We start from the raw sequence: 25350 nt of genomic DNA on the forward strand, positions 1-25350 counted from the left end.
GCCGCCATATTTGGAGCAGTAACACTCGCCGCATCTTCCAGCTCCAAGATTCGCGCTTCAGTGGCTTCCAATCACGGCAGTAAAGCCGCTAAAGAGTCTTTTACCTCCCCCAGCTGCGCCATGATCTGTGCCCCTTTTTCATCAAGGGCCTCCTGAATAGCGTCCTTAATATTGGCGAGCGTTAAAGGTACCTGGGGGGAAGGGGACTCATTTTCTGTTGCGGCCGCCATCTTAGACTGAATCTTGCGGTGTTTCTTTTCACATTTTACTGGATTTAATCGTCCTTTGAGGCGCCGCCTGATTTCGGGTGCGGGCGCTGGACATCCGCCCTGTCTCCCGTATAACCAAAAATGGTCGGGGGGCTCTTTATCCGCGAAAACAATGCGCGATAGTCGAGGCGTGCCCGGAGCCAGGAAGAGACACGTCTTCCCGCTATTACATCACGTGACCTCCCCACCCCCACTGATCTTAATACATGTTCTTATTTCTCTCTCCAACGAGCAGGGGAGCTGCGGACATGTTGAAATGAGTGATGGTTTGAGATGAGAAGTAACCGACAATAGGGAAGGTTCGGTAAAAAGGAAGATCAAGTAGGTAAAATTATAAATATTTATATAGGGGGAGGATAATATTTTATTATCTTTTGTAGAAAATATTGGGAAGAAAACCGGTATGGTTCGGAGATAAGAAGAATAATATTATTATTACCCGGTGAAGTATTTGACAGCATTAGTGAAGTCCCAAGATATGAAGAATTAGAGAGATATGGATAATATCAGAAAATGTACAATATGACATCAAAGTAATGAATGTAATATTTGAACATTTGTAAGAGAAAGTATTGTTAATAACACAAGAAGGTGACTGATTCTGTAAGTGCTGTATTTGAATATCTGTAATAACCCCTGAGGAAGCTCTGAGAGAGTGAAACAAGTAGGATCCTATATTGTTGGGTATTGGGCATGAATTTTATAATGGTATGAATGGTGTGTGTGAATGTGTATTGTGGGGTATTTAGGGTGATTTTAGTGAATTTGGTGGTGTATTGTTTTATACATATGAGAAACATTTTTTGTATAAGATAAGTATGAATAAAGTATTGAAATAAAAAATAGTTTCCTTTATGTGTAAGGATGTAAAATTGTGTTAGGAAACTGAATTCCTTCTGTGTTACAATAAAATGACTGTTATGATGCCATGGCAGTATCACAGCCAATGAGGTTTATCTGAGGCGTGATTATTGCTAACTAAAACAAGATTACCATGTAATCTCATTGACGGACAGAGTCCTCTCCGGACTGGAGAAAAAGACCCCCTACCTCCTGGCACTTCTCAATATATCTGCAGCAATCGACACCGTAAAACACTCTATCCTCATCACCCGGCTCTCAGATATAGGCATCTCTGGATCAGCCCTTGAATGGTTCAAATCATTCCTTAACAACAGGACATACAAGGTTAGAATAAGCAACAAGGATTCTCATCCGGTCAAGTCCACTCTAGGAGTCCCTCAAGGATCCTCCCTCTCCCCAATCCTGTTTAACATCTATCTTCTCCCCCTATGTCATCTGCTCTCAAGTCTAAAGATCACACACTTCATATACGCCGACGACATCCAGATCCTGTTGCCAATCACTGATTCTATCTCCAACACCATCAACTTCTGGAACTTTTTTAAATATATCCAAAGCAGAAAGCCTGTGAGGGAGTCAGTTGGACCATTAGATGATCGAGGGGTTAAAGGGGCACTTAGAGAAGATAAGGCCATCGCGGAAAGATTAAATGATTTCTTTGCTTCGGTGTTTACTGAAGAGGATGTTGGGGAGGTACCGTAATGGAAAAGGTTTTCATGGGTAATGATTCAGATGGACTGAATCAAATCACGGTGAACCTAGAAGATGTGGTAGGCCTGATTGACAAACTGAAGAGTAGTAAATCACCTGGACCGGATGGTATACACCCCAGAGTTCTGAAGGAACTAAAAAATGAAATTTCAGACCTATTAGTAAAAATGTGTAACTTATCATTAAAATCATCCATTGTACCTGAAGACTGGAGGATAGCAAATGTAACCCCAATATTTAAGAAGGGCTCCATTGGTGATCCAGGAAACAGAACATGTAGAGAAACATGGTTTAATGGAACACATCCAGCATGGATTTACCCAAGGGAAGTCTTGCCTAACAAATCTGCTACATTTTTTCTTTAAGGGGATTAATAAACATGTGGATAAAGGTGAAGGCGTTTGACAAAGTCCCTCATGAGAGGCTTCTAAGAAAACTAAAAAGTCATGGGATACAATAGGAGGCGATGTCCTTTCGTGGATTGCAAACTGATTAAAAGACATGAAACAGAGAGTAGGATTAAATTGCCAGTTTTCTCTTTAGAAAAAGGGTAAACAGTGGAGTGCCTCAGGGATCTGTACTTGGACCGGTGCTTTTCAATATATTTATAAATAATCTGGAAAGGGATACGATGAGTGAGGTGATCAAATTTGCAGATGACACAAAATTATTCAGAGTAGTTAAATAATATGCGGATTGTAATAAATTGCAGGAGGACCTTGCAAGACTGGAAGACTGGGCAACCAAATGGCAGATGAAATTTAATGTGGATAAGTGCAACGTGATGCAGAGAGGGAAAAATAACCCTTGCTGTAGTTACACGATATTAGGTTCCATATTAGGAGCTACCACCCAGGAAAAAGATCTAGGCGTCATAGTGGATAATACATTGAAATTGTTGCTTAGTGTGCTGCGGCGGTTAAAAAAAGCCAACAGAATGTTAGGAATTATTAGGAAGGGAATTGTGAATGAAATGGAGTATGTCATCATGCCTCTGTATCATTGCATGGCAAGACCGCACCCAGAGAACTGTGTGAAATTCTGGTCGCCGCATCTCAAAAAAGATATAGTTACACTGGAGAAAATACAAAGAAGGGTGATCAAAATGATGAAGGGGATGGAACATCTTCCTTATGAGGAAAGACTAAAGAGGTTAGCTCTGTTCAGCTGACGGCTGAGGGGGGATATGATAGAGGTGTTTAAAATCATGAGAGGACTAGAGCAGGAAAATGTGAATTAGTTATTAGGGATGTGAATCGTTTTTTGACGATTTAAAATATCGTCCGATATATTTTAAATTGTCAAAAATCGTTAGAGCTGCGATACAATAACAATTCCCCCGATTTATTGTCAAAAAATCGTAAATCGGGGGAAGGGGGAGGGGAAGGGGGAGGGCGGGAAAACCGGCACACTAAAACAACCCTAAAACCCACCCCGACCCTTTAAAATAAATCCCCCACCCTCCCGAACCCCCCCCAAATGCCTTAAATTACCTGGGGTCCAGAGGAAGGGTCCTGGTGTGATCTTTTACTCTCGGACCTCCGTGCATTGTAGAAATGGCGCCGGCGCTACCTTTGACCTGTCATATGACAGGTCAAAGGTAGCGCCGGCGCCATTTTGTTTTTTTGTCCCCCGACGTCAGGAGCATAGGAGATTGCTCCGGACCCCCAGGGACTTTTGGCCAGCTTGGGGGGGCCTCCTGACCCCCACAAGACTTGCCAAAAGTCCAGCGGGGGTCCGGGAACGACTTCCTGCACGCGAATCGTTTTTCCGTACAACGATTCGTGGTAGGAGATCGCTCCCGGACCCCCGCTGGACTTTTGGCAAGTCTTGTGGGGGTCAGGAGGCCCCCCCAAGCTGACCAAAAGTCCCTGGGGGTCCAGCGGGGGTCCGGGAGCGATCTCCTATGCTCCTGACGTCGGGGGACAAAAAAACAAAATGGCGCCGGCGCTACCTTTGACCTGACAGGTCAAAGGTAGCGCCGGCGCCATTTCTACAACGCACGGAGGTCTGAGAGTAAAAGATCACACTGGGACCCTTCCTCTGGACCCCAGGTAATTTAAGGCATTTTGGGGGGGTTCGGGAGGTGGGGGATTTATTTTAAAGGGTCGGGGTGGGTTTTAGGGTTGTTTTAGTGTGCCGGTTTTCCCGCCCTCCCCCTTCCCCTCCCCCCCCCACTGGACCCCAGGTAATTTAAGGCATTTTGGGGGGGTTCGGGAGGGTGGGGGATTTATTTTAAAGGGTCGGGTGGGTTTTAGGGATGTTTTAGTGTGCCGGTTTTCGATTTACACGATTTACACGATATTTAAAAAACCCAAACTGCGATGATCCGATTCCCTCCCCCTCCCAGCCGAAATCGATCATTAAGACGATCGATCACACGATTCACATCTCTATTAGTTATTTACACTTTCAGATAATAGAACTAAGGGGCACTCCATGAAGTTAGCAAGTAGCACATTTAAAACAAATTGGAGAAAATTATTTTTCCTTGAAAGACAATTAAGCTCTGGAATTCATTGCCAGAGTATGTGGTTAGGGAAGTTAATGTAGCTGGGTTTAAAAAAGTTTTGGAAAAGTTCCTGGAGAAGTCCATAAACTGCTATTAACCAAATTGACTTTCAAGTCTATTTTAAAAGGCCCGCATGTGCAAATACCGGGGGTTATGCATGTGGCCAGACCCTGCGTGTGCCGAGCGCATTTTAGAAAGGACCCAGTCAGACATGTAACTCCCGATACATGCAGAAGTGCTGGGCCTGAAGAAAGGGGCGGGCTGGGGGGCAGGGTCTGGGCAGAGAGGGGTGGGATGGGAGCGGGCCGGGACACCACTATTAGACTCTGTTTCAGGAAGCATGCGCTGGCAGCTGGCTGGCTCATTGAGTTTACTTCTGCTCCGGAGGAGCAGCAAGCATAAAAACAAAAAAATTGAGGATAGCTAGGGCAGGTTTAGGGGTCGGGGGAAGAGGGAGGAAGGATAGGGTTAGGGCTAGGGAAGTTCCCTCCCAGTCCTTTCCTTTATTGAAGCAGACTGGGAGGGAACTGGGCAAAGGCCCGATCACTTTGCCGTACAATTAGTGCTTGGGTGTTATGGGAGTCTCAGTTTAGTGGACCCTTGGGCCGACCTGCAGGAGACTGGGAAAGGTGGTCAATGTCTCTAGTATGTGGCAGGCCGGGAGGCAGATGTTCAGGCAGGACGTAGAGGTGCTCTTCACCCTGGAAGCTGGTACTCCCACAGGAGGAGCCCGTAGGAGCCCAACCGCTGGGACTTAGGCGGCTTCACCCTTGGAAGCCGAAGCCCCCCCAGGAGGAGCCCGTAGGGCCCCAGCCGCTGGGACTTAGGCGGGTTGTTGATCAGGACTGGAAATTGGAACCAGACTAGGACAGTAGATCAGTACTGTAACAGGGCTCGGGTTCTGGAACCAGGCAGGAACTGAAGCAGGGCTCGGGTACTGGAACCAGGCAGGAACTGTAGCGGGACTCGGGTACTGGAACCAGGCAGGAACTGTAGCAAGATTCGGGTACTGGAACCAGGCAGGAACTGTAGCAGGCAAGCAGGAACGGAGCGAGTAGCAAGGCAGCTCACTCCGGGGCACGACGCAACAGGGAACCGGGAGGTAAACCCATTGCAAGGCAAAGACTGAGTGTCCGCGGCCGGCGTCTGACGTCAGGAACTGGGCGGAGTCACTGCTGGCGGGAAACGGCCTAGAAAAGCATCCAAGTGGCGCGCGCCTAGAAGCAGGGCATCCATGGGAAGCTTCCTGGCGGCGTGGCCCCCACGGGAACACCACCAAACAGGGCGCAAACCAGGCCTCCAGAAGCAGGAGTAGGTCCAGGAGCATGGAGGTAAGGGTCTGATCGCGGTGCTCGTGGCCAGAACTGCAACAGTACCTCCCCTCTTAGCCGGTTCGGGTTTACTTGGGTGGTCCAGATGGAACTGCTGTAATAAGTCCTTGTCGAGGATGTTACGGGCCGGTTCCCAAGAATTATCATCGGGTCCGTAACCCTCCCAGGCAAGCAAGTACTCCCAGCGGCGTTGATGGAACCAGACATCCAAGACCTCACGTACTTGATACGTAACCTCGTCCGGTACTGAAGGGTCCGATGGTTCAGGAGCCCAGGAGTGATATCTGGATAAAACAAGAGGCTTCAGCAATGACACATGGAACACGTCATGTATGCGCATGGAGGAGGGTAGGCGTAATCGGTATCAGACTGCTCCCACTCGTTCGGCGACTCGAAAAGGCCCACAGAATCTCAGAGCTAGTCTTCGAGACAGAAATTGTAGCTGTAGATTTCTGGTACTAAGCCAGACACGGTCTCCTGGGAGAAAGATGGGTGCTGGCTGACGATGCCTATCCGCCCATTTCTTAGCGGACTAGGCGGCTTTACAGATCTTTCCTTGGATAGACGTCCATAAGGAAAGAAGCTGGCGGGCTGAAAGTTGCATTGCCGGGAGTGCACTAGGTTCAGGTGAAGGCAAGGGCAGTCAAAGTTGCTTCCCATAGACGACGAGGAAAGGCGAACTTCCAGTAGCAGCATGCGTGTGATTATTATACGAGAACTCCGCCCACAGGAGTAGCTTGGCCCAATTATCTTGTCGTTCATTCACGAACGAACGGAGAAAAGTCTTCAAGGTTCAGTTAGTCCATTCCGTTTGCCCATTACTCTGAGGATGGAACGCAGTTCCATCCTCAGAGAAATGGAAAGACTAAGAGAAATGGAAAGACTCAGAGAAATGGAAAGACTAAGTTCCACATTGAAACGTTTGCAAAGTGCTTTCCAATATTGAGCAGTAAACTGTGGTCCTCGATCTGAGACTATATCCTGCGGGAGACCGTGAAGTCTAAAGATATGCTGAGCGAAGAGGTTAGCTAGGTCAGGTGCAGAAGGCAACTTTGGCAAGGGGACAAAGTGCGCCATCTTGGAGAATCGGTCTACGGTCACCCAAATGACCGAATTACCTCTTGAGACGGGAAGATCCGACAAAGTTGGTGGAGATGTGTGTCCAAGGCTCCACCGGGATGGGCAATGGTTACAATAGGCCCCTGGGCCTCCCGATGAGCGGTTTTTGAACGGCGCAGGTAGGGCATGAGCCCACAAAAGCTTGGACGTCCTGTCTCACCGTTGGCCACCAGTAGAATCGGTTCAACAAGTCTAAGGTCCTTTTCACAGCCAGCATGGCCCCCAGTGAGGGAGTCATGGGCCCAAGTGAGAACTGCTCTCCAGGAGCGACATGGAACGATGGTCTTCCCTTGGGAGGACACCAAGGTTGCTGCAAGGCTCACTTTCACAGGATCCAAAATATACTGAGGAGTGTCAGGAGTCTCTTCGACCTCAAAGGAGTGCGAGAGCGTGTCGGCTCGAACATTCTTAGAGCCGGGTCGATAGGGTAAGGTAAAGTCGAACCGATCAAAAAACAGCGACCACCGGGCTTGCCTTGGGTTCAGGCATTGGGCTTGCTTCAAGAATGCTAAGTTTTTGTGATCGGTGTAAATCGAAACCGGATGGTTGGCTCCCTCCAACCACTGTCTCCATTCCTCCAGGGCAAGTTTCACGGCTAGCAACTCTTTATCACCAACACAGTAGTTGCTCTCTGCCAGGGAGAATTTTTTTGAAAAATATGAACAGGGTAACAATTGTCCAGAATCAGAGTACTGGCTCAGCACGGCCCCCACGACCACATTGGAGGCATCGACTTCCACCACAAAGGGCCGGCTGGGATCCGGATGACGAAGGCAGGTGTCTAACAAGAACGCTTCCTTAAGGGCCTCAAAGGCTTGGCAGGCGGGAACAGGCCAATCCACCGCGTTGGCCCCCTTTCGGGTGAGGGCAGTCAACGGGGCCACAATATGGGAGTAGTTAGGAATAAAGTGACGGTAGAAATTGGAAAAGCCGAGGAAGCATTGCAACGCTTTAAGGCCCTTCGGCCGGGGCCAATTCTTAATTGCCGCCACCTTCTCAGGATCCATTTGAAAGCCTGTTGCAGAGACTATGTAGCCCAGGAACGGCAGGGACGTCTTCTCAAAACTACATTTTTCCAGTTTTGCATACAGACCATGCTCCCTAAGTATTTGGAGCACTTGACGGACATGCTGACAGTGTGAAGGCAGGTCCTGGGAGTAGACTAGCACATCGTCGAGGTAAACGATTACGCAGGTGTTCAGAAGGTCCCGTAACACCTCATTCATAAGGTGCTGGAACACCGCCAGAGCATTACATAAGCCGAAAGGCATCACAAGATACTCGTAATGCCCGTCTCTGGTATTAAAAGCAGTTTTCCACTCGTCTCTGGGACGGATTCTGACTAAGTTGTAAGCACCTCATAAGTCCAACTTTGTGAAAATCTTCACTCCCTGGAGCCTATCGAGGAGCTCCGGGATTAACGGGAGCGGGTAATGGTCTCGCTTAGTGATGGAATTTAGGCCTCGATAGTCTATACACGGTCTCAGCGAGCCGTCCTTCTTGCCGACAAAGAAGAAGCCTGCCCCTGCAGGCGACTTGGACGGGCTAATGAACCCCTTGGCCAAATTCTCTGAAATATACTCTGCCATGGCCCGGGTTTCAGGTAATGATAAAGGATACACCCTTCCTCAGGGGGGCATAGGACCAGGTAACAGGTCTATAGCGCAGTCATATGGACGATGCTGCGGAAGGATCTCCGCCTTGGTCTTGGAAAATACGTCCGTAAAGTCCTCATAAGGTGCAGGAGGACCTAAGGCAGAGTGCATCAACGGAAGTGCGGGAGTCTTAGGCACTTTCATACAATTAGCTAGGCAGAAAGGGCTCCACTTGACAATCTGTAAAGTATCCCACTGAATCGTGGGCGAGTGCTTCTGTAACCACGGCAACCCTAGCACCACAGGGAGGACACCCTTATCCAACACTAGGAAGGCTATCTCCTCCGAATGGATCGCCCCAGTGCGGATAGTAATAGGTGCCGTGGACATCAGGACAGGTCCTGGAAGGAGCATCCCTTGGATAGAGGTAATTCTTAACGGGACCTCCCATCTATGCGTAGGGATTCGCAACTGGGAGACTAAGTCCTGCAGGATAAAATTACCTCCGGCTCCAGAATCCAGGAACGCCATCTTCTCAATGGACCCTCCAGGATATTCCAGGGTAACAGGCACGCTGGCATAGTTCACGTGACAGCGACAGCTGTATGGTCCTTATATGGCAAGCCACAGAAATAGAAAGGCCTTTAGACTTTTTAGCCACTGGCACCATTATCCATAATGAAAAGGCCACTCTCCTTCCACGTGGTCTCCTGCACACATACCAATGTGTGCGCGGATGTTCCCGTGCAAATCTAGGCAGTGGGCTTGTGCGCATACATGCACGCATGTGTGTGCACCAACTCTAAGCCACAGCCGCACCGTGCATATGTGTGTGCAGGAAAGAATGCCGCAGACTATGCTTCATGTGTGCGCCAACTCTAAGCCACAGCCGCACCGTGCGTATCTGTGTGCAGGAAAGAATGCTGCAGTCTATGCTTCATGTGTGTGCCAACTCTAAGCCACAGCCGCACCGTGCGTATCTGTGTGCAGGAAAGAATGCCGCAGTCTAACTGTGCTTCATGTGTGCGCCAACTCTAAGCCACAGCCGCACCGTGCGTATCTGTGTGCAGGAAAGAATGCCGCAGTCTAACTGTGCTTCATGTGTGCGCCAACTCTAAGCCACAGCTGCACCGTGCGTATCTGTGTGCAGGAAAGAATGCCGCAGTCTAACTGTGCTTCATGTGTGCGCCAACTCTAAGCCACAGCCGCACCGTGCGTATCTGTGTGCAGGAAAGAATGCCGCAGTCTAACTGTGCTTCATGTGTGCGCCAACTCTAAGCCACAGCTGCACTGTGCGTATCTGTGTGCAGGAAAGAATGCTGCAGTCTACGACACGGGGCCTAGGATGATCATTGATAAGAAAAGGGGGTCTATCAGTTCTCCATTTTTCCCTTACATTAGCTCAGCCCTTCCCTGGTTGAAAGTGCGATTGGGCCAGCGGCTATAGGGGGAGAAGGCACAAGCCTTCACCACCAGGCACTGCCTTGCCTCAGCCGTTTTCTTCTTTTCTTTTTGAGCCTAAGCCTGGCCAGGCACAGAAGCTCAACCACTCAACTGAGGGAGGGAGCACCTCAGGAGTACTTCCCACTATGAAGATGTATGTCCAGTATATGCTGGGGACAGAGGATACTGGCGGACTAATGTTGGGGCAGGACTGTAAGTCAGCGAGTCAGCTTTACTCTGTCTCCATCTGCAGGTAGGAGTGCATAACCCAGTGGTGTAGATTTGGCCTGCCTGCGAGCAGAGGAATGACCTGAGGTGGATAACTTCACAGAGTGGTGCTTATAGTCCTAAACGCAGTGGCACAATAGTGCTGGACTTCCAACAAGACTGGCATGACCTGTGTGGAGGGATCATGGTTGAAACCCGATCTTCAGTGAGTATGGGGAGGCTAGATTTTTTTTACAATAGCCTAAATTGGTGGCTATGGGATTATTACAAAATCTGAGAAAGCAAAATTGCTTACCTTGTAATAGGTGTTATCCCAGGACAGCAGGATGTAGTCCTCACATATGGGTGACATCACTGATGGAGCCCTAGTGCGGGAAAACTTTCTGTCAAAGTTTCTAGAAACTTTTGACTGGCCCTGTGAGGCCACTGAGCATGCCCAGCATGCCATGATATTCTCTGCCACAGAGATCTCTCTTCAGTCTCGTATGTAGCAACATGCTTTAGCAAAATAAATAATAAATTGTAAAATACCCAACTCCGCGGGGTGGCGGGTGGATTCCGTGAGGACTACATCCTGCTGTCCTGGGATAACACCTATTACAAGGTAAGCAATTTTGCTTTAGGATGCTAGTCCTCACATATGGGTGATTAGCAAGCCAAAGGCCGAGTCATTTTGTAGTGAAGCAACAGTGAAGTATTGTTGTCGAAATGAGGCAGCCGAAGATCACAGCAGGTTAAGAACTTAAGAACATAAGAAATTGCCATGCTGGGTCAGACCAAGGATCCATCAAGCCCAGCATCCTGTTTCCAACAGAGGCCAAACCAGGCCACAAGAACCTGCCAATTACCCAAACACTAAGAAGATCCCATGCTACTGGTGCAATTAATAGCTGTGGCTATTCCCTAAGTAAAATTGATTAATAGCCATTAATGGACTTCTCCTCCAAGAACTTATCCAAACCTTTTTTGAACCCAGCTACATTAACTGCACTAACCACATCCTCTGGCAACAAATTCCAGAGCTTTATTGTGCGTTGAGTGAAAAAGAATTTTCTCCGATTAGTCTTAAATGTGCTACTTGCTAACTTCATTGAATGCCCCCTAGTCCTTCTATTATTCGAAAGTGAAAATAACCGAGTCACATCTACTCGTTCAAGACCTCTCATGATCTTAAAGACCTCTATCATATCCCCCCTCAGCCGTCTCTTCTCCAAGCTGAACAGCCCTAATCTCTTCAGCCTATCCTCATAGGGAAGCTGTTCCATCCCCTTTATCATTTTGGTTGCCCTTCTCTGTACCTTCTCCATCGCAACTATATCTTTTTTGAGATACGGCGACCAGAATTGTATACAGTATTCAAGGTGTGGTCTCACCATGGAGCGATATAGAGTCATTATGACATTTTCCGTTCTATTAACCATTCCCTTCCTAATAATTCCCAACATTCTATTTGCTTTTTTGACTGCTGCAGCACACTGAGCTGACGATTTTAAAGTATTATCCACTATGATGCCTAGATCTTTTTCCTGGGTGGTAGCTCCTAATATGGAACCTAACATCGTGTAACTACAGCAACGGTTATTTTTCCCTATATGCAACACCTTGCACTTGTTCACATTAAATTTCATCTGCCATTTGGATGCCCAATCTTCAAGTCTTGCAAGGTCCTCCTGCAATGTATCACAGTCTGCTTGTGATTTAACTACTCTAAATAATTTTGTATCATCTGCAAATTTGATAACCTCACTCGTCGTATTCCTTTCCAGATCATTTATATATATATTGAAAAGCACCAGTCCAAGTACAGATCCCTGAGGCACTCCACTGTTTACCCTTTTCCACTGAGAAAATTGACCATTTAATCCTACTCTCTGTTTCTTGTCTTTTAACCAGCTTGTAATCCACGAAAGGACATCGCCTCCTATCCCATGACTTTTTAGTTTACGTAGAAGCCTCTCATGAGGGACTTTGTCAAACGCCTTCTGAAAATCCTCTCATGAGGGACTTTGTCAAATGCCTTCTGAAAATCCAAGGTTGGATGTAGAAGGAGTTGAGTTTAAATTGGAAACAAGTTCTTTAATACAGATTGTCCATAGGCTGAATCTTGTCGTCCCTGTTTGTCCAAACAGTAATGAGCTGCAAAGGTGTGAAGAGAACTCCATGTTGCTGCTTTACATATGTCAAGGATTGGCACTGAACGACAGTGTGCTACTGAAGTTGACATTGCTCTTACTGAATGCGCCTTTACTCGCCCTTGGAGAGGAAGGCCTGCTTTTTCATAGCAAAACTGTATGCAGTCTGCTAGCCAATTGGATAGAGTATGTTTACCCACTGCTTTATCTGGTTTGTTTGGATCATAAGAAACAAATAGCTGATTGGATTTCCTGTGGACTGCAGTGCGGTTTAAGTAAAAAGACAGTGCACGTTTACAGTCCAAGGTATGTAAGGCCCTTTCTCCTTTGAGAGAATGAGGCCTTGGAAAGAATGTGGGTAAAACTATGGATTGGTTTAAGTGAAATTCCGTAACTACTTTGGGAAGGAATTTTGTATGTGTACGGAGAACTATTCTGTCATTTAGGAACTTTGTGTAGGGTGAGTAAGTGACAAATGCTTGTAATTCACTAACCCTTCTAGCTGATGTAATGGCTATGAGGAAGATAGTCTTCCATGTGAGAAATTCTAGATCACAGGAATTTATGGGTTCAAAAGGAGAACACATGAGTCTTGTTAAGACCAGATTCAGGTCCCATTCTGTGACTGGTGGCCGAATTGGTGGTTTAAGGTGCGTTAAACCTCTCATAAATCTACTGACGAGAGGTTGCTTTGAAATAGGTGCATCTCCTATCTTGTTATGGTAAGCTGAGATGTACCCGTATGGAGGAAGTCTGGAGACCAGAGTCCGAAAGATGGTATAAGTAATCAAGCAGGGAACCTGTGGAGCAGGAGAAAGGATCAATACTCTGCTGCCTGCACCACAAGGTAAACCTTTTCCATTTTGAAGAATAGTTCTTACGTGTTGAAGGTTTACGTGAAGCTAGAAGCACTTGAGATACATTGGTGGAAAGATTGAGTGGTTGTAAAATCAAGCTTTCAACATCCATACTATCAGGGATAGGGATTGAAGGTTGGGATGGCGCAACTGACCCTGATCCTGAGTTATGAGAGTGGGAGCTACACCCAGGCGAATTGGTTCTCTGATTGAGAGGTCTAGAAGTGTGGGAAACCATACTTGTTGAGGCCAATATTTATTTATTTATTTAGAATTTTTATATACCGACATTCTTGAAAAAAATATCATATCGGTTCCATTGTAACAGAACAATCGGTTTCCATTGTAACAGAACAATCGCGGCTATGGCGTTACATTGAAACAAGTCATCAGATAACAAATAACACTATAAGTAGGACAAGTCGTCAAAAAAAAAAAAATAAAAATGGGGCTATGAGTATCATGGACCCCTTGTCCTGTTGTAGCTTCACTAGAGTTTTGGTTATGAGCGGTATCGGAGGATACGCGTATAGTAGGCTTGAGTTCCAAGGGCGAGCAAAGGCATCCTTGGCTGGTTGATGCTTCTGTTTGTGCAGAAAACAGAAATTGTCTACTTTGTGATTCAGGTGTGATGCAAAGAGGTCTATTGTCGGTTGACCCCACCGTTGAAATATCCTGGTTGCTACTGCCGGATCCAGGGACCATTCGTGTGGTTGGAACTGACGACTGAGTCGGTCCACTAGTACATTGTGAATGCCTGCCAGATAAGTGGCCCAGAGAAACATTGAGTGGTTCAGGGCCCAACCCCAAATCTGTGCCGCTTCTTGACAAAGGAGATACGAGCCTGTACCTCCTTGTTTGTTTATGTACCACATGGCAACTGTGTTGTCCATTTGGATTACAACAGTTTTGTGCGAAAGGCAGTCCTTGAACGCATGCAGTGCATAATGTATAGCTCGAAGCTCTAGGAAATTGATTTGAAATGTTGCTTCGAGTTGTGTCCAAGTACCTTGGGTTTGGAGAGTGTCTATGTGAGCTCCCCAACCCAAGGTGGATGCATCTGTAGTTAATGTTATTTGTGGGACTGGTTGCTGGAAGGGTAGGCCCTTGCGCAAATTGTCCTTGTTCACCCACCAAAGTAGCTGGTTGGTTACTTGAATTGGAGAATGTAGTGGTTGAATGGCTTGGATCCATTGAGATCTTAAAGTCCATTGAGTTACCCGCATAGCTAGTCTTGCCATAGGGGTGACATGAACTGTGGAGGCCATGTGGCCTAGTAAAGTTAGAAACTGATGGGCTGTTGCTTGTTTCTTTGAGTGAATCGAGTTTGCCAACAGGGACAGTGTTTCTGCTCGATCTTTGGGTAGAAAGGCTCTTGATAGGATGGTGTTCAATTCTGATCCTATGAATTGAAGTAGGTGAGATGGAGTGAGATGGGACTTTTGATAGTTGATGAGAAAACCCATGGAGTGAAGTAGAGAAATCGTTCGACTGAGAGACATAAGAGCTCCTTGTCGAGTTTGACTTCTGATTAGCCAGTTGTCTAGATATGGGAAGACATGGACACTTTGTGTAAGTGTCCCGCTATTACTGCCAGACATTTTGTGAATACTCTTGGAGCAGAGGCTAGTCCGAAGGGTATTACCTTGTACTGGTAATGTTGATGGCCTACCATAAAGCGCAGGTATTTGCGATGAGGAGGATATATTGGAATGTGAGCATAAGCGTCTTGAAGGTCCAGAGAACAAAGCCAATCTCCTGTTTGAAGAAGTGGAAGCATGGTGCCGAGAGAGACTATCCTGAATTTTTCCTTTTTCAGAAATTTGTTGAGATTTCTGAGGTCTAGGATGGGACGTAGGCCTCCGGTTTTCTTTGGAATGATGAAATACCAGGAGTAGAATCCTCTGCCTTTTTGGGTGCGAGGCACTAGCTGTACAGCCCTGGATCTCAGAAGGGTGGATAATTCTGCTTGTAGATGAATCAGTTGAGATTCTTGTTGTGGAAAGAAGCTCGGTGGAGATTCTGGTGGAATTGATAGGAAATTTAGTTTGTAACCTCGAGAAACTATAGAGAGTACCCATTGGTCTGAGGTTATTTTTAGCCAATGTGTGTGAAAGTGGGATACTCTTCCTCCCACTGGCAGATCTGGTCGAGGGTTTAAGGGATGGACTTGCTCTCTGGCCTGTATTTCAAAAACCCGTTGCTGGGCCTGTCTGTGGAGGAGGTTGGGTGCGGGTTGCTCTAGACTGTCTGGCTTGGGATCTTTGTTGTGGCCTAGTGGATCTAGCCCTAGAAGTTTGGGGATAGTATCTCCTAGGCCTATAATAAGGATGCCTGGATTCCCTCCTAGGTAGTCGCCGAGGAGGTTGTGTAGATGTATCTTGTGGCATCTGAGACAATTGACTTACTGTCTCTGTATGGTCCTTAAGTTGTTGTACGGCCTCTTGGACTTTTTCTCCAAATAAGTTGTCTCCTAGGCACGGTAAGTCCACTAGTTTTTCCTGGACTTCAGATCTGAGGTCCGAGGCCTTCAGCCATGCCCATCTGCGAGCAGTGATTCCAGCAGCTGCTGTTCTGGAAGCCGTGTCAAAACTGTCGTAAGCCGCCCTCACCTCATGTTTCCCGGCTTCTAGGCCTTTGTTGACTATGGCTTGTGCTGCTTCCTGAAATTGTGTCGGTAAAGAATTGGTAAATTCTTCCATCTGTTTCCAGAGATTTCTCTGGTACTGTGTCATATACAGTTGATAGGCAGAGATTCTGGAATTCAGAATTGCACTTTGGTAAACTTTTCTTCCAAGGGAATCGAGGAAGTGGTGATCTTTACCAGGTGGAGTTGAGGAGTGTGGGCGGATACGTTTAGATTTTTTCTGGGCAGATTCCACTACCACAGACTGATGTGGTAGTTGTGCCTTTTGGTATCCTGGTGCTGTCTGCACCAAGTATGTGGAGTCCACACGTTTATTTACTGCAGAGACAGTAGATGGATGCTCCCAAATCCGGTGCTGCAGATCCAGGAGGACATCATGTATTGGGATTGCCAACACTTATTTATTTATTTAGCAGTTTTTCTATACCGACCTTCATAGTAGATAACCATATCGGATCGGTTTACATTTTAACAAAGGGTAAAACTGAGGTAACAATTCTGGTAAATAATAGATAACAAAGTAAAAGGAATAAGTCAAAGTTACAATCAACAAGGTATGGAAAACTTGGAGGCTTAAAGACAAGCTGGAAGGAAGATAGAGGCAGGTAGAATAAATATAACATGATACGAATAATTTAACGGGTTAGAGCATATGCTTTAACCAGGAAATGCCAGTGTCCATTGTTCAGGAGGAAGTGTGTCAAGGTCCTTGTAAGAAGTGAGGCTCAAACTAGTGATTATCCGGTGGATCTGGGAAGGCTTGGTGAAAGAGCCACGTCTTTAGTCTTTTTCTGAAGGTTAAGAGGCAGGGTTCCAATCTGAGATTTGCTGGGATATTGTTCCAGATAGCTGGGCCTGCAATTGAAAAAGCTCTGTCTTTGGTCGTAGAGAGGCGAGTGGCTTAGTAGGGGGAAATTTCAGAGTGCCTTTGTGGATATCTCTCGTTGGTCTGTTAGAGGAGTGGAGTTTGAAAGGGATATCCAGGTCGAGTTGGAGTTGCTGATGGATGGTTTTGTGTATTAGGGTAATAGATTTGTACAGGATTCTGAAATTTACTGGTAACCAATGTAGGTTTCTGAGGACGGGGGAGATGTGTTCACCGCGGCTGGTGTTGGTCAGCAGTCTCGCTGCCGCATTTTGTAACATCTGCAGTGGTTTGGTGGTAGATTTAGGGAGGCCTAGAAAGAGGGCACTGCAGTAATCTATTTTGGCGAACAGAAGAGCCTGGAGGACTGTCCTGAAGTCTTGGAAAAATAAGAGTGGTCTCAGTCGTTTCAAAACCTGTAGTCTGAAGAAACTGTCTTTGGTAGTTGTGTTGACCATTTTTTTAAGGTTTAGACGATTGTCTATTATTACCCCAAGATCTCTAACGTGCGTACAGGTGATGTGAGCATTGTGCGGTGAAGGTGGAGGAAGATTGTTTTCATTTGAAGAGATGAAGAGAAGTTCCGTCTTTGAGGCGTTGAGGACCAAGTTTAAGCTGTTGAGTAGATTAGTAATGGATAGAAGACAGTTATTCCAGTAGGTGAGAGCTTTTGAGATGGATTCTGATATTGGGATTAGAATCTGTACATCATCTGCGTACAGATAGTGAATTAGGTTGAGGTCTGTCAGTAGTTGGCAGAGGGGGAGGAGGTATATATTAAAGAGGGTTGGAGATAAGGAGGATCCTTGTGGTACGCCAAGGGAAGATTTTGTTAGAGGTGACTCCTTGTTATTGATTTTGACTTTAAAAGTCCTATTGCTGAGAAAGGACCTGAACCAGTTGTGGGCTGATCCGGAGATGCCGATATCCTCAAGGCGATCCAGGAGGATGGTGTGGTTGACTGTGTCAAATGCCGCCGAAATGTCTAACAGAACTAATAAGAAGGAATGTCCTTTGTCTAATCCCATTATAATATGGTCTGTAAGCGAAATGAGGAGGGTCTCCGTGTTGCGTGATTTCCGGAAGCCATATTGCGAGGGGTATAGGATCTTGTGGTCCTCTAGATATTCTGAAAGCTGGGTGTTTATCAGTTTCTCTGTAAGTTTGGCAACGAATGGTAGATTGGAGATGGGTCTAAAGTTGGCTAGTACATTAGGGTCTAGATTGTGTTTCTTGAGGAGGGGCTTAAGAGAAGCAGTTTTTAGGCTGTCTGGGTAGCTTCCTTGAGTTAGAAGGCTGTTAATAATATTTGTTAGAGGTCCTGAGATCGTGTCTGGAATAAGCAGCAGGAGTCTTGATGGGATATTATCAGCCGGATGACTAGATGGTTTCTGTCTTTTTAGAATGGATTCAATCTCTTTGGTGGAGATTAATTCGAAGCTGTCCAACCTAGGTTTAGCGAGCAAATTGAAATTCTCATCTGATTTGAGAGGTGTTGTATTAGGAGGAAGGAGGGCGAGAGTATTTAGGATCTTCAGTTGAAAAAATGAGGCGAGTTCATTAGCCCTGGATAGAGCTTGTTCGTCTGGAATAGGTAGCGGGGTTGATTTAGTTATTTGTGTTACGTAAGCAAATAGGGCCTGGGCGTCATACTGGTAGTGGTGTATTTTGTTGGCGTAATATTCCTTTTTTTTTTGTAGTATGCAGGTCCTATAGTGGATCAACAAACTGCAGGACCTCAAAAGTGTGTTGTCTAGTATCCTGCTCTGCTGACAGCTTAAAGGGAATGGTGTCTGCCATGTCCTTTATAAATGTGGAAAATGATAAATCTTCTGGTGGGGGACTTCTTTCTCGGTTCTGGTGGTGAAGGGTCCGACATGAAGTCCTCCGAAGATGTGTACGTACCCTGATCATCCGAAGAATCCTCATCATCATCTCTATAGGGAGATTTTGGGAAGGATCTGGGTGGTTGATAAATACCCGATGGTCCTGGTAATGGGTCATCGAAGGGTGGTGAAGAAACCTTTGTTGATTTTTTTGGTAGGTTATCGATGACATTTTGGTATCTATGTAAGAGACGTTGGAAGAAAGCCAAATCCTGAGGTTCAGGTTCTTCCGGCTGTGGTTGTGTCGATGGAACTGTAGGCGGCATCGATGCAGGTGTTGTTGAAGGTGTCTGCGTCTATGTCGGAATCGACGACGGCGGTAACCTGGAAATTGGTATCAAAGAGGTCAATGGCAGTTATGTGTAAATCGATGTCGATGCCGTGATGATTCTCAGTGTCGTCATCGATTCTCCTTTTGTCCTCGATGTTAACATTGACACCGGCATCGGTGGTACCACCGGCATCGATGCTGTAAGCATCGGCAGGCCCGTCAGAATCGATTGCTGGTCCTTCAAAGCCTGTGAAACCGCTTGTCTGATAAGGTCAGACAATTCCGGCATTACAACTGATGGTACCAGAGCAGTTGTAAGCGGTGGTGGAGGCTGAGGTATGAGTTCCTGCACAGAGCCCTGTGTAGGATCAGGCATCGATGGTTGTGGAGGAAGAGGCCCAGGCGTCGACGGGACCAATGTTTCTTGTGTTCTTGGCTGCTTCGCCGTCGATTCTTCTTGGGAAGCGGATTCGGACATCGATGGTCGTCGATGTTGATGCTTGTGTTTTGACTTATGCTGATCAGTGGATTTCGGCGATGTCGAAGACGATGAAGGGGACGAACAATCTCCCGACGGTCCCAGGCAAGGTTTTTTAAGCAGGAAGCGCTTAGTCGCTCCGGCCGGAGACGACTTCGATGACGTCGAAGGAGATGGAATAAGTTGGACGTGGAACAAATGTTCCATTTTTTCTAACCTAGCTTTGGGGCCTTTCGGCGTCATCTCAGCGCATTGTGGGCAATTATTTACCTCATGTTTTTCGCCCAGGCACATTACACACTCAATGTGTGGTTCGGTGATGGACATTTTTCTGGCGCATACAGAGCATTTTTTTAAAACCTGTAGCCATTTTGAAGTCGACAGCCGTCGATGAAAAAGTGAATTCGTGAGAAGAAAACTTTTAAACTCTAAGAGCAAAAATATGAGATGGAGGTACTCACCAGCCGGTGAAGAAAAAACCCCCAGAGATTTGTAGAGAGAATATCAAGTAAATCTTGACTTTTCAGTCAAAAAGTGGTGTTGAGAGAGTCTCAACGGCTCCTGTTCCGCGATGCCTACAGCAGCGCGGAAAAACGAAGACTGAAGAGAGACCTCTGTGGCAGAGAATATCATGGCATGCTGGGCATGCTCAGTGGCCTCACAGGGCCAGTCAAAAGTTTCTAGAAACTTTGACAGAAAGTTTTCCCGCACTAGGGCTCCATCAGTGACGTCACCCTTATGTGAGGACTACATCCTGCTGTCCTGGGATAATAAGACATACAATGCTGAAAAAAGGGTTGTGAACCCCAAATAAAATAATGAGAATTACAAGTTCTTATTGTGATCTTTTCTTATGCAATGAAAGGGTATAAATTTTATTTATTTAAAGTCTTTTCTATACTGTCGCTAAGTTATATACCATCGCAATGGTTTACCTGTAGGCACATAAGTAAGTTTGGAGTAAGCGTACTGTAATACATTCTAACCAATGGCATTAAGTTTCGGTTACATTAAATCATAAAAATACGTACAAATGTTTAGTGATGTAGGTTCTGGCCAGGTGTACCTAGAAGGTGCTTTTACAGGTAAAAAAAAAAATCACATTTACTGTGTTATATTACATTCATTGTGTACTCAATATGTTAAAAGACACAATAATATACAAAGTAGGAACTAGAAGGTTAAAATTAAAAAATGTTCCCATATTCAGACATTCATCTGATGTCATTCTTCAGCTGTAATTTAGCCAGGGGGGGGCCATTTCTCAGAGGGCCTTAGCTATCCAGCTAAGTGAGCCGGATAATTTCAGACCTGCTTCAGAGCAGACCTAAAGTTATCTGACATTGTGTGGCCGGATAACCTCTACTTATCTGTGTATCTTCAAAAGATATCCGGCTAAGTAGCACAGCAAATTCTTTTTTAAAAGGTCATTTGAGGGCCAGCAGCCCAATGCCCACCCACTATGTTCTTTTTTTGGGGGGGAGGTCTCCCTGCCAGCCCCATTCCCCACCTCTCCCCACTCACAATACTCTTTAACCCCCATCCTGCTGGGAGCAAGGTGACCTCTTACCTGTTCCTGGTGCTTCTGGTGCTGTTCTGCTGTTGCATTATTATTATTATTTTATATTTTTGGTATCCTACATGTGATTAAGTCCTTCAGAGGCAAACACCCATCTTCTGCACCTCTAGAATCCCGGCCTGAGTATTGCCCCCTCAGCCACTTGCTTTCGTTTACTGACTAACCTTTCAATCTCCTTCTCGCCGTAGAGTGATGAGTGACAGAGAACGCTTGGGACACTATGAGCACACATCTGGTGAGCAAACTGTGCAGCCAAAACAGTGTGATGTATGGAGTCGAAGAGCAGGAGGACGAGGCCTGGAAGCTGTACCAGGAGAGAAAAGGTATTGTTCTGGAGTTCCTCAGCTCGGAGCTGAGTCTTAGCCTGCTCAAGCGGCACCAGACCAGGGTAGAGCTTCTGAAAAAATGCTCCTATTACATTGACATCCTGCCCAAACACCTGGCACTAGGTGATCAGAACCATCTCATGCTGCCCACTGCAATGTTCCAGCTGATCGACCCTTGGAAGTTCCAGAGGATGAAGAAAGTGGGCACAGCTCAGACCAGGCTCCAGCTGCTGCTCCTCGGTGAGCTCCTGGAGCAGCTGAAGCAGGGCCGAGCTGCACTTGTGGATCTCCTGAAGTCTTACGACACCGCCACTTTCCTTTCCGAGTGGGAGACTATCAGCAGAAGACTGTCAGAGTTGTCTGCCCTGCTAGATGACTTCCTGGCCACATTAGTACCAGGAAAGTTACATATTAAGCACCGGCTGGTGTCAGACATTGGTACCACCAAAATCCCACACATTCGGCTAGTCCTGAGGACAAAGATGCCAGTGGTCTTTGACCGGAAGGAGTCCATAGCCCATGAGGACCGAGCATGCCTGAAGTGGTTCAGTATGGGCCAGCTCCCCCAGCCTGAGCAGTTTGAGCTCCGGTTGAAGTTACTGGACCCGCAGACACAACAAGAGAGGGTGCAGAGTGGGAGCATCCCTGTTTCCTCCAGCAGCTTTGAAGTGAAGAACCTTCTGTCAGACCGCTTGTATGAGTTTTCCATAAAGAGACTGGAGACCTATACGTTGGTGTACGAGACGTGGAATGACAGCATCACCCTGAGAACCAAGCCCTTGCAGCACAGCCTGCATCCAGACTGGAGCACCGGCAGGTCCTGACCCAGCACAGGAGCTCCTTTCTAATGCACTGACATATTCACTACTTAATAAAAACACAATGGAGCTAGAAAGTAAAATGACACGGTTTTCTTTTTTAAGGTCAGTTTTCGAAATGGGCTTTTTTCAATATTGAACTTTATTAGTACAACTCAAGTGACTTTGATCCAAGAATAGACTGGCATGCCCTGAACATGGCAGGAGTGTTTTGGGCTGATCAGTCATATGACTTAGGCTGAGATGCAGCTGCCACTCACTCCCTGTATGAAATCCTGGGATCTCCCTCTGCTTCAGTTTTCAATGGGTTGAGGTCCTGATTTCAGTATTACACTTCTTGTGCAGATTATTCTAGGCTGTGATACCGTTTATTGCAAAAGGTATTTATAAAAGAGAAGTAAAAACTATCATCCCCTTCTGAAAAATACCCAGTAACCAAACATGGGGAGGAAACACAATATTAAGAGTATCAGTTATCTCATACAGAAAAATTCTTCACAGCACGGTAACTTGTTTTGCCAGACTAAATGATCCATTGCACACATACAGACAATAAATGCAGGGAAAAATTACAAACAAAACTAGAACTAAGCTCAAGCTTTGGAATTAACCTGCTAAACCATAAAATCTTGTATAGCAACCTCAAATTCAGTCTAGAAGGAAACTGTTTTTGGGCCATCCACTCTGGATAAACAAGTTACTGTACTGTGAAGAATATTTCTGTAGGTCTTGTAACTGAAACTTGATAGTTTGTTTCTTACCCATATGAAAATGGAAGATATGAGAGCAAACTGAGAAACTTAGAGTAACAAATCTCCAGGACTGGATGGCATCCACCCTAGAATTCTAAAAGAACTTAAATATGAAACTGCAGACCTGTTACTAGTAATCTATCATGAAAAGCAGCCACAGTCCCTGCAGGGTGACAATCTGACGCCAAGTTTTAAAAGGAAACCATAGACTAGTGAGTCTGAAATCAGTGCTGGGCAAATTGGTAGAAGCCATTCTTAAAAACAAAGTTACTGGTCATATAGATAGACAGGACCTAATGGGGAAGTCAGCATGATTTTATTAAAGGGACGGATTGGATTTTTTTGAAGATGTAAATAAACGTGGACAGCAGTTGATATACTGTATTTTTAGAAGGCATTTAACAAAGTACCTAGACACATCTCAGGAAATTAAAAAGTCATAGGATAGAAGGCATGGCCAGATTTACAATTTTGACGCCCACTTCCCCAAGATGCAGGGTATTGGGGGGGGGGGGGGGCAATTCCATTCCCTCAAAGTAATCAGAAGCACAGGGAGGAGGGGAGACCCCAGATTCTCCCTTCACCTTCCAGCCACTTGTTACCCAAAGCATCCACATCCTGATCTGGCAGCAATTTTGAAAAATTCAGCACAGAGCCTCCAGCGGGTTGTTGTACGCTCGAGGCCCTGCCCGCTTCTCCCACATGGGCATCCCATTACTAGGGAAAGCCATGCAAGGGGCCTTGAGCGGGTAACGGGCGGCTGGAGGCCTGGCACTGAAATTCTATTTCAAAGTTGCTGCTGCCACCACTTTCGGTAACAAGCAACTGGGAGGCTTGGATAGAGGCAAGACAGCAGCAGCAGCAGCTCTGGCACCGAGCAGAAACTGCCACTGCAGCCAACAGTGTCCTATTGTGGATTAGGAACTGGTTCAAAGGCAGGAGACAGAAGATAGGACTAAATGGTCACTTTTCCAAATGGAGAACTGGGACCTGTGCTGTTTAACATTCATAAATGATTCGGGAAAGGGAACAAGTGAGATGATCAAATTTGAAAATAACATGAAGTTATGCAAAGCTGTTAAAACGGGAGTGGATTGCGAGGAACTGCAGGACCTTGTGAGACTAAGAGATTGGACAACTGAATGGCAGATGAAATTTAATGTGGGGAAGTGCAAAGTAAGGCACATAGGGAAAAATAATCCCAACTACAGGTAAGCGACGCTGGGTTCTGTAGTGGAAGTCATCACCCAGGAAAAGAACCTCAGAGTCCTTTTGGACATTACATTGAAATCCTTGGTGCAGTGCACAGCAGTGGTCAAAAAAGCAAATAAAATGTTAGGAATGATCCAAAAAGGGATGGAGAACAAGACAGAAAATATCATATTGCCCCTATCTTAATCCATGGTGCAATGGCATCTTGAATATTGTGTGCCCCATCTCAGAAACAACATAGCGAAACTAGAAAAGGTGCAGAGGAGGTGACCAAAATGATAAAGGGGATGGAACATCTCTCCTGTGATGAGAGGCTACGCAGGCGAGGGCTCTTCCACTTGGAAAGGAGACGGCTGAGAGGGGCAGGATAGGAGTTTATAAAATCATGACTGGGGTGGTACAGGTAAATAGAGAACGGTTATTTACCCTTTCAAATAGTATGAAGGCTAGGGACATGCCCTGAAACTAACAGGCAGCAGATTTAAAACACTGAATGCCCAATCAAGCTGTGGAATCTATTGCCAGATGTGGTCAATACAACTAGCATAGTAGGGTTTAAAAGGGGTTTGAACAAGTTCTGGAGGAAAATTCATAAACAAGAATTAGCCATGTAGATTTGAGAAAGCCAATGCTTCTCCCTGGGAATAAGGATTGGATCTACTCTTTGTCTTCTCTCATACATATCTGTACTGTCCAGATGTAGGAATGAGGCAGCTCTGGGACGCTCTGCAGAGCGACATTGCCCTCTGCTTGTACTTCTCCTGATTGCAGGTGTAGTTTCCACAATCTGTGCTCCTAAAATCAGTTCTTGTAAAATACATCTTCTAGTAAGAAAGATTTAGTATTTTCCTTGTGCAGGAGTACTACCAGAGTGTAACATTAGTTCTTGAGCACACAACACAATGGAATATGTACGATTTATATATGAATTCCAGTAATGACTGGAAGTATTTGTACAATGATTATACTGTTTAGCAGAGTAATAAAATTAACAGGGAATAACATGCACCATCAGAAGAAGCTGCAGATTCCATCCATGCGAGCTTATGAGCAAAATTGTTTTATATCATTCACTTGCCTGTTAAACAAACAGTTATTAATCTGCCACATTTCGATTGATTTGTTTTTTGCTCCATGAGAAAATATTAACATTTAAAGTTTTGGAAAACTTCTCTCAGTCATTCTCTACATTAAAAGTTGAAGTGAATAAAGGAAGTGGTGCTGGGCTGACCTTCATCAGAACTCCAAGCAATGACATCACAAAGCTGCAGCACGGACAGCTGAAGAGATCCTCACAGAGCTCCATGCATGCATAGGAAAATTGGTTCCTGTAGTACCACGAATCAGTCCAGACTGCTGGGGTTATGCCTTCTTTCCAGCAGATGGAGACAGAAAAAAACTTGAAGGGCACCCTCTCTTAACCTGGTGTGTCACCTGCGCCTCTTCAGTAATAAG

At 45.9% G+C, this 25350-nt stretch overlaps 1 protein-coding gene across 3 annotated transcripts in view; it reads left to right on the forward strand.

The window, feature by feature from the left end:
- FNDC11 (fibronectin type III domain containing 11) overlaps window positions 1-25002 on the forward strand; it is a 91836-nt gene extending 66834 nt beyond the window's left edge. For 2 of the 3 annotated variants that reach the window (XM_029612894.1, XM_029612892.1), the window contains exon 2: window positions 20976-25002. In XM_029612894.1, the coding sequence (XP_029468754.1) occupies window positions 21008-21937 (930 nt within the window). In that variant the 5' untranslated portion in view covers window positions 20976-21007 and the 3' untranslated portion in view covers window positions 21938-25002. Of the gene's footprint in view, window positions 1-10152; window positions 10278-20975 lie in introns of those variants that run through there. The other variant, XM_029612893.1, reaches the window with a different exon arrangement.
- The last annotated feature ends 348 nt before the right edge of the window (window positions 25003-25350 follow it).

The sequence above is a fragment of the Rhinatrema bivittatum genome, chromosome 8 (assembly GCF_901001135.1).
Source record: "Rhinatrema bivittatum chromosome 8, aRhiBiv1.1, whole genome shotgun sequence".
Classification (NCBI taxonomy): domain Eukaryota; kingdom Metazoa; phylum Chordata; class Amphibia; order Gymnophiona; family Rhinatrematidae; genus Rhinatrema; species Rhinatrema bivittatum.